The following is a 9,762-nucleotide window of genomic DNA, read 5'->3' as shown; positions in this document are numbered from 1 at the left end:
ATGCAAATAGTCCTGGTAACCATTTGGTTACCTGTTCAGGAGTCTTATGGCTTGGGGGTAAAAACTGTTGAGAAGCCTTTTTGTCCTAGACTTGGCACTCCGGTACCGCTTGCCATGCGGTAGTAGAGAGAACAGTCTATGACTGGGGTGGCTGGGGTCTTTGACAATTTTTAGGGCCTTCCTCTGACACCGCCTGGTGTAGAGGTCCTGGATGGTAGGCAGCTTTGCCCCAGTGATGTACTGGGCCATACGCACTACTCTCTGAAGTGCCTTGCGGTCGGAGGCCGAGCAATTGCTGTACCAGGCAGTGATGCAACCGGTCAGGATACTTTCGATGTTGCAGCTGTAGAACCTTTTGAGGATCTCAGGACCCATGCCAAATCTTTTTAGCTTCCTGAGGGGGAATAGGCTTTGTCGTGCCCACTTCACGACTGTCTTTGTGTGTTTGGACCATTCTAGTTTGTTGTTGATGTGGACACCAAGGAATTTGAAGCTCTCAACCTGCTCCACTACAGCCCCGTCAATGAGAATGGGGGTGTGCTCGGTGCTCCTTTTCCTGTAGTCCACAATCATCTCTTTAGTCTTGGTTACGTTGAGGGATAGGTTGTTATTCTGGCACCACCCGGCCAGGTCTCTGACCTCCTCCCTATAGGCTGTCTCGTCGTTGTCGGTGATCAGACCTACCACTGTTGTGTCATCAGCAAACTTAATGATGGTGTTGGAGTCGTGCCTGGCCATGCAGTCGTGGGTGAACAGGGAGTACAGGAGAGGACTGAGCACGCAGCCCTGGGGAGCTCCAGTGTTGAGGATCAGCGTGGCAGATGTGTTGCTACCTACCCTCACCACCTGGGGGCGGCCCATCAGGAAGTCCAGGATCCAGTTGCAGAGGGAGGTGTTTAGTCCCAGGTTCCTTAGCTTAGTGATGAGCTTTGAGGGTACTATGGTGTTGAACGCTGAGCTGTAGTCAATGAATAGCATTCTCACATAAGTGTTCCTTTTGTCCAGGTGGGAAAGGGCAGTGTGGAGTGCAATAGAGAATGCATCATTTGTGGATCTGTTTGGGCGGTATGCAAATTGGAGTGGGTGTAGGGTTTCTGGGATAATGGTGTTGATGTGAGCCATTACCAGCCTTTCAAAGCACTTCATGGCTACGGACATGAGTGCTACGGGTCTGTAGTAATTTAGGTAGGTTGCCTTTGTGTTCTTGGGCACAGGGACTATGGTGGTCTGCTTGAAGCATGTTGGTATTACAGACTCAATCAGGGACATGTTGAAAATGTCAGTAAAGACACCTGCCAGTTGGTCAGCACATGCCCGGAGCACACGTCCTGGTAATCCGTCTGGCCCCGCAGCCTTGTGTATGTTGACCTGTTTAAAGGTCTTACTCACGTCGGCTACGGAGAGCGTGATCACACAGTCGTCCGGAACAGCTCTCATGCATGCCTCATTGTTGCTTGCCTCGAAGCGAGCATAGAAGTGATTTAGCGGTGTAGTACGATTCGGTGTAGTACGATTCGATCTTAGTCCTGTATTGACGCTTTGCCTGTTTGATGGTTCGTCGCAGGGCATAGTGGGATTTCTTGTAAGCTTCCGGGTTAGAGTCCGGCACCTTGAAAGTGGCAGCTCTACGCTTTAGCTCAGTGTGAATGTTGCCTGTAATCCATGGCTTCTGGTTGGGGTATGTACGTACAGTCACTGTGGGGACGATGTCCTCAATGCAATTATTGATAAAGCCAGTGACTGATGTGGTGTATTCCTCAATGTCATCGGAAGAATCCCGGAACATGTTCCAGTCTGTGATAGCAAAACAGTCCTGTAGTTTAGCATCTGCTTCATCTGACCATTTTTTTATAGACCAAGACACTGGTGCTTCCTGCTTTAATTTTTGCTTGTAAGCAGGAATCATGAGGATAAATTTGTGGTCGGAGTTACCAAATGGAGATCGAGGGAGAGCTTCGTCTCTGTGTGTGGAGTACAGGTGATCTAGAATTTTTTTCCCTCTGGTTGCACATTTAACATGTTGATAGAGATTTGGTTGAACTGATTTAAGTTTTCCTGCAGTAAAGTCTCCGGCCACTAGGAGCGCCGCCTCTCGGTGAGCGGTTTCCTGTTTGCTTATTTCCTTATACAGCTGACTGAGTGCGGTCTTAGTGCAGGCATCTGTCTGTGGTGGTAAATAAACAGCCACGAAAAGTATAGCTGAGAACTCTCTAGGCAAGTAGTGTGGCCTGCAATGTATCACAACATACTCTACTTCAGGCGAGCAAAATCTAGAGACTTCCTTAGATTTCATGCACCAGCTGTTGTTTACAAATATGCACAGACCGCCCCCCCTCGTCTTACCGGAGTGTGCCGTTCTATCCTGCCGGTGCAGCGTATATCACGCTAGCTGAATATCCATGTCGTCATTCAGCCACGATTCCATGAAACATAGGATATTACAGTTTTTGATGTCCCGTTGGTAGGATATTCGTGAACGTACCTTGTCTAGTTTATTGTCCAGTGATTGCATGTTGGCGAGTAATATTGACGGTAATGGCAGCTTTCCTACTCGCCTTCTGCGGGTCCGGACGAGGCATCCGGCTCTTCGTCCTCTGCGTCGCTTCCTTTTGCGAATAATTAGGATGTCGGCCCTGTGGGGTGTTTGGAGAATATCGTCTGAGTCCTGCTTGTTGTTGTTGTTGAAAAAATCTTTGTCTAATCCGAGGTGAGTGATCACTGTCCTGATATCCAGAAGCTCTTTTCTGCCGTAAGACACGGTTGCAGAAACATTATGTACAAAATAATTTACAAATATCGCAAAAGAAAACATAATAGCACAATTGGTTAGGAGACCGTAAAACGGCGGCCATCTCCTCCAGAGCCATTTTTGAGTTAAAAGTGTTATAAAGTGTTTGATTTGCGATAATAACACAAACATAATATTAAGCAGGACATTCAAACAAGCCTTACAATTATAATCCAAAGTAGTGTGAAATGCACTCATAAGCAACCTGGAAATGGAGGTTACTCCCCTGAGTTTTCCCCCATTCACATTCAGAATACATTGTCAAAAAGTATTGGTTTCCTCATTAGCAGGGAGGTGTTTCTGCAATCAAATTGTGTGCGCATCGCCCTCGTGCCGCAATTGTATTAAACACAGAAAGGGGCCTATATTGGAGACCAAAAGTCGTCTGGCACACTGCTTAGGATTTCAGCAACTTTAACTTTCTTCTAGCCTACAATCATCGATGTTACTACTAAAATATGACTATTCTTGCTAATTTTAAGACAATTGTCAAATAATTGTAACATTCATTACAGACGTCAATTAATGTACAACATCATGGCTCCGCTGTTGGCATCACCTTTTACAGTGGATTACCGCTGTTGTGGGCCTTTAACCATCTGTCTGACTTTGTTGTTTACACAGGAGAGATACGGGACTATCGTGGATCCTCTGGGGAGCCTCAACAACCTCATGATGCTGAAGAGGCAGAGAAGAGTCTCTCCACATTAGAACACCTCAAGAAACACCCGCAGAGACCCACAGGGAAGAGAACTCACTGCTGCTCTGACTGTGGGAAGAGTTTTGTTTCTTCAGGACATTTAAAATCACACCAGAGAATACACACGGGAGAGAAACCTTATAGCTGTGCTCAATGTGGGAAGAGTTTTGTCCAATCTGGCCAGCTGACATTACACCAGAGAATACACACAGGAGAGAAGTCTTATAGCTGTAATCAATGTGGGAAGAATTTTGCTGCATCTAGCAGTCTGACTCTACACCAGAGAATACACACAGGAGAGAAATCCTATAGCTGTAATCAATGTGGGAAGAGTTTTACTACATCTGGCCAGCTGACTTTACACCAGAGAACACACACAGGAGAGAAACCTTATAGCTGTGATCATTGTGGGAAGAGTTTTGCTGCATCTAGCAATCTGACTCTACACCAGAGAATACACACAGGAGAGAAGCCTTATACCTGTGATCAATGTGGGAAGAGTTTTACAGGATCTAGCAATCTGACAATACACCAGAGAACACACACAGGAGAGAAACCTTATAGCTGTGATCATTGTGGGAAGAGTTTTGCTGCATCTAGCAATCTGACTCTACACCAGAGAATACACACAGGAGAGAAGCCTTATAGCTGTGATCAATGTGGGAAGAGTTTTACAGGATCTAGAAATCTGACAATACACCAGAGAATACACACAGGAGAGAAACCTTATAGCTGTGATCAATGTGGGAAGAGTTTTACAGGACCTAGAAATCTGACAATACACCAGAGAACACACACAGGAGAGAAGCCTTATAGCTGTGATCAATGTGGGAAGAGTTTTATTACATCTAGCAATCTGACTCGACACCAGAGAACACACACAGGAGAGAAGGAGAGAAATGTCATAGCTGTGACCAGAGATAATCTGATTAAAGATCTCTGATCAAATATCAGAAAATACATGAAGGAGTTGTTTCATAATATCAATGAATTAATGTCACAGTGTAGAATGTTTTAACATTGTAGAAGGAGTATTTTAAAATCCAGGCTCTGAAAGGGTCGTTCCACTTACCATGTTGTTGACCCACTTGAATCAAAACGCAACACTTAAAAATGTAGCTAGCTGTTTTCTACAAGTTGTCCTCTAACCAGTGATGTACACATTATTCCCAGATTCCGTGTGGTTTTTGAGCTGTTAGTTTTAACAGGACGTGCAACCTCATCTCCCTTCTGTCACACAAATGATTTTAGCGATGAGTTATGACAAATAAGTGTTGTGTTCCTTTGTTTAGCGACCCCTACATTTAAATTCATCACTCCAAAATGTAGCTGACTGTCTTCGGCAGGTTGTCCTCTAACCAGTGAGGTAAAATATATCTCCCATTTCCATGTGTTTTTTGTTTTGTTGTGTTAGTTTCAACAGCATGTACAACCTGATTTCCCCCCTAATGGATATCAGTGATTTATTGTTACTTGTCAAAACAACAGTGTTTTTGGTGCTTGTGCAGTTTATAAGATGCTTGTTTAAAAAATTACAAGTAATATGATTATTGTGGCAGATGTTTGTGTATATAGCACATTTTATGTTTAGGTTTTCAATTTATCCCAATCTGTTTCTGCATATTGGTTATTGATTTGGACTCGTTAAAACTGTGTTTTGACATTGAGATATCCCACCCAGCAAAAAGTAATTGAAAAGACTTTGAAAATAAGACTATGCCTGACATCCAATATACATTCAGTTTTAGTTGAAAGTGAAAGTTGAGAAGATGTCTTTTTCATTGACTTGAAAATAACTTAATTTCAACGTACTTGCAGCCTATACACATGGACGCAGTATAATAAATTGGTCTATAATCAATTTTATTAACAATCCTACATCACTCCAGTATTTCTTGACAACATTAAAATGCTAATTGTATTTATTCCACTACTGAAGAAGCATGACTCAAATCACCTCATATTTCAAACATTCAGTACTTACTTGCAGGTAGCCTAGTGGTTAGAGCGTTGGACCAAAGACCAAAAGCCACATGTTTTATTATTCCATGCCTCACCATTAAGTGAATTATTGCCAATACAGATGAACAAAGGGGTGTACATTTGATCACTATTTATTTTGACTGTTTTTCCGTATTGGAGATGAGTTTTGTTTGGACTCGAGAGTTCTAGAATCTAGTGGGTTTTAGGATTCTATAGAGAGAAAAGATACGATTGTATATTATTATTTAGAAGTACTTGTTTTTTTCTTGTTTTTAATTGTTGACAGCCAGTAGACACCATGTTTATATTGGTGAAGGTGAAGCATTGTAGTTGATTATCATGTGAAATGGAAGTTGTTTTCTGTTGGTGGTGAGCAAACTTGTCCAACAAAAATATAGGATATATTTGTTGTCTTAAGGGGGAAGGTGTTACAGGCTTTGGTTTTTCCATTTATGTTTTGAGGTTGGACTTTAGCACGTCTAGCTCGTTAGCACGTCTAGCTCGTTAGCACGTCTAGCACGTCTAGCTCGTTAGCACGTCTAGCTCGTTAGCACGTCTAGCTCGTCAGCACGTAGGACGCACTGATTGGTGTCACCTCGTTAGTCAGTATGTGTTACACCTGTGCTGGCTTGTCCATCTCGTTAGTGGGAAGGTGTTTCACCTGAGCTGGTCCAGGTTCTATGTAAGAGTGTCTGGCCCAGTGCTCCAGTTGTCTTGATAGATGTGGAGAGTCAACACCTTTAGTTGCTCCACCTTTTTGGTTTACTTCCTGTCTTTAAGTTTGGTGTGGGTTTTTATTTTGTTTTCCTCTTCTTGGGCAGATTTAGTGGGTCTCATGGTGGGTGTCTTTTAGGTCCCAGTTGTTGTTACTAGTCAATTTTCAGTGGACACTGACCCCCATAGTGTCCCAAGCTTATATTTTGGGTTGGATATTGCATCCAATTAACATTTTAATCAATGGCATTTCCATAGGGTGCTCATTAGTCTTTCAGTTTAAGTCTTCTGTTTTTTATCCTCTTATGTTTGTTGTGTACTAAATATTTCTGTTTATTTTCATTATCTTTTTCCTGTGAAGCCATTTTGTTGCATCCATGTCTGAAATGTGCTGTATGAATAAAGCTTGATTTTATTTGAACATATAATAAAACAAATGAACCCAATGACTGACCAATCAACAGACTCTTAGTATGAAAAACAGTATCACTTTTCCAGCCTGCTGAAGGCGTGGTGGAGTGGTAAACACCACCCCCGGCTCTACCAGGGGCTTGAGGTGGTCTCCCACAGCTCTGCTTATGTCATGTTCTGTGGCCTTGTTGTTCCATTTCTTGACTGCCCCTGTGACACAGAAACACATGTAGTCATATTAAATAAAACACTCAAAGTAATGGATATGGAGCATCTATGGCCTCCGTTACACCTGGCACCTAAATGTGACTTCTGTCATCTGATCACTCCAAGCTGCATTAGGTTCAGATCTACCAGGATGGGCCTTTGACATAGTCTGGATGCAGTCAAGCCACCAAATATGCATAAGCAATGTAAAGAGATGGGGTGAATGAGGGGAAAAGTACATTTTACACAAATGACCTTCATAATATCAAAGAACAAATGTGTGTGTCTGAGGGGAAATTAACTTTCATACAGCCAAAAGGGGTGAGAAATTACTCCAATATCAGTGGACAAGTTGCACTAATGTAAATAAACATAGATGGAACATATTCCCTTTTGCTGACGTGATGAACCGCTAAGGGGACATAAATATTTACCATATAAACCATGTGTGACCTCTCACCTCTGGATGTAGAAGTGTTCTTCCTAACCAGTCCCTCAACAGCTCTCTGACTGAGCTCCACCCTCACTGGATCTTCAGAGGAGAGGAAGGCTGAGGAGGGATGGAAGGATGAATGGATCAGTCAGTCAATAAAGTGTAGAGCTGCTGTCTATGCTGTCTGACAAAATCACTATTTTAGTAGTTCATTAAAGTAAATAAGGCTTTATGACTGCTGAATACCAACTATCAATCACTTAGATCATGTATTTTCAGGTAGCGATACATCCTTGGGATGTCCCTAGGCCATTTTAGTTGACATTTAAAAGGGTTAAGGTTAGGGGTTAGGGTAGGGATGTCCCAAGGATCCCTGATTGCATTGACCATTGTGCATTCTTCTGTCTCTTTCACATAGCAGGTGTAAAAGAAACACAGACAAGACAAGTAGGCACGCAATGGATTATGGTCACTGTAGTTAATTAAGTTTCATGTGCTAAACTATGTTGAATATTGGCCTGTTGGAAACTACAACTCTCTACTACATCACACAGTTCAGTCTGGATCTGATTTATCTCTAGAGAAACTACAACTCCCTACTACACCACACAGTTCAGTCTGGGTCTGATTTATCTCTAGAGATACTACAACTCCCTACTACATCACACAGTTCAGTCTGGATCTGATTAATCTCTAGAGAAACTACAACTCCCTACTACATCACACAGTTCAGGCTGGATCTGATTTATCTCTAGAGAAACTACAACTCCCTACTACATTACACAGTTCAGTCTGGATCTGATTTATCTCTGGGCAATTTTGTGAGGGAAGAATCTATGTTAACCTCTTTAAGTTGATATGACTTCTAATGTGTTGAAGGATCTCTTTAAGGTTGAGAAGTTTATGTGTATGTTTGTGTGGGTGTGCAACCACACACCCTCTGGGCAGACAGGCCAAAGGCGCTTGGCCCAATCCAGGGAACCGTTGATCTACTTCAGAGGAACTGTGTCTCGAGTGATTTCCTGTTGTTTTGACACCTCACTAGAAAACTAGAATAAATAGCTGTTGCTACAGAACGAGACGACCAATTCACAGTTAGTCTGTGTCTCGTTCTCCACACACGTACACATACCAAGATCACGTGTTTTCTATATGCACAAGATAGTTTGACTATATAAGGCTTCTGAACTCCTTGTGTCATCGAGCTCTCGGCCTTCCACCTCAGAGTGTAGGGCTGACCAGCTACATTATTGCAATTCTTATCAAATAAAGGTTGATTGTTTGAAGAAATGACAAAGTCTCTCCTGACTGGTTAGAATTTCCACCACAATGTGCAGTAACAATGTTACCAGACTCATATCAGTTCAGTTGATAGACTCATAGTACAGAATAAATGACTGACTGCCCAGTTCAACATCAATTCACCGTCTCACCTCATACTGTATTGGAGCAGCAGCTGACTGCCCAGTTCAACATCAGTTCACCGTCTCACCTCATACTGTATTGGAGCAGCAGCAGCTGACTGCCCAGTTCAACATCAGTTCACCGTCTCACCTCATACTGTATTGGAGCAGCAGCAGCTGACTGCCCAGTTCAACATCAGTTCACCGTCTCACCTCATACTGTATTGGAGCAGCAGCAGCTGACTGCCCAGTTCAACATCAGTTCACCGTCTCACCTCATACTGTATTGGAGCAGCAGCAGTTGACTTGATCGTTGATACTAATCATCATGTTTGAATCTGAGAGTAAATAGAGCCGACTACACTCTAATAATGAAGGGTTCAACTGGAGTTGTTCTCAGATCCCCTAAGAACCGTAGGGTTCTTGGTCAATGAAAAACAGCCCCAAAAGGTTCTTCAAAGAACTTGTTAGAAGGTGGGTTCATCGAGGAACCTCCGTTGTTGCTGGACTTCTTCTGGGAACTTCGCAATTACAACTGAAAACGATGGTGACAGGTTTGGATGCGACAACAGTTCAAAAGGTTAAGTTAGGTTGATGTTTGGCTCTGAATATGTCTCCAAATAATTTATTATAATAATATAACATACTAATAATGAATAACGAAGACAATGCTGGTTTTCTGTGAATATCTTCCATAACGTCACTATAGTTAATGAACGTAAATATTAGAAAGCCGGGTTTGAACGTCGGCGTTGTATGAGCTACAGTACAGTACCGTTAGCTAGCTAGCTAACGTTATGTCCTAACTAGGCACAACTAGGTTTGGATTATTTCCTCAACTATATTCTTTCCCATATATTGTATATCGTTTCCATAAAGCCAACAACAGCTCTTATTCCTTCCCTTTCTCTAATGTATTTTGTAATAAAATTAGCAAGTGTAGTGAGATCAATGCTTTACTTTACTAGGACTGGAGACCACAGCAGCGATTCTGCTCTTGCCCTACCTCTTCAATGAGGACCCGAGTGGCCTTTATGTCCGTGACAAGGTATGTCTATGCACCAATCATCTGTTTCTTCTTAAACATAGGTGTGCATGCTTATATAAAACTACAGCTGAACAT

At 42.6% G+C, this 9,762-nt stretch overlaps 1 protein-coding gene across 1 annotated transcript; it reads left to right on the top strand.

Annotated features, from left to right (window-relative positions):
• Positions 1–1,935: 1,935 nt before the first annotated feature.
• LOC123740622 (uncharacterized) lies at positions 1,936–6,625 on the top strand. The gene is made up of 2 exons (XM_082969720.1): positions 1,936–1,978; positions 3,413–6,625. The coding sequence occupies exons 1-2, from the start codon at positions 1,936–1,938 to the stop codon at positions 4,429–4,431; spliced, it is 1,062 nt and encodes a 353-aa protein (XP_082825846.1). The 3' UTR covers positions 4,432–6,625.
• The last annotated feature ends 3,137 nt before the right edge of the window (positions 6,626–9,762 follow it).

Source organism: Salmo salar, chromosome 02 (assembly GCF_965601325.2).
Source record: "Salmo salar chromosome 02, fSalSal1, whole genome shotgun sequence".
NCBI classification, from domain to species: domain Eukaryota; kingdom Metazoa; phylum Chordata; class Actinopteri; order Salmoniformes; family Salmonidae; genus Salmo; species Salmo salar.
The sequence above is the reverse complement of the archived record's forward strand: the minus strand, read 5'-3'. Positions and strand labels throughout refer to the sequence as shown.

Bases quoted from the DNA above. Each gene is read 5' to 3' on its own strand.
- LOC123740622 (XM_082969720.1), top strand. From the start codon at position 1,936: ATGGAGATCGAGGGAGAGCTTCGTCTCTGTGTGTGGAGTACAG. The intron at 1,979-3,412 runs GTGATCTAGAAT...TTGTTTACACAG, and splicing joins TCTCTGTGTGTGGAGTACAG to GAGAGATACGGGACTATCGT.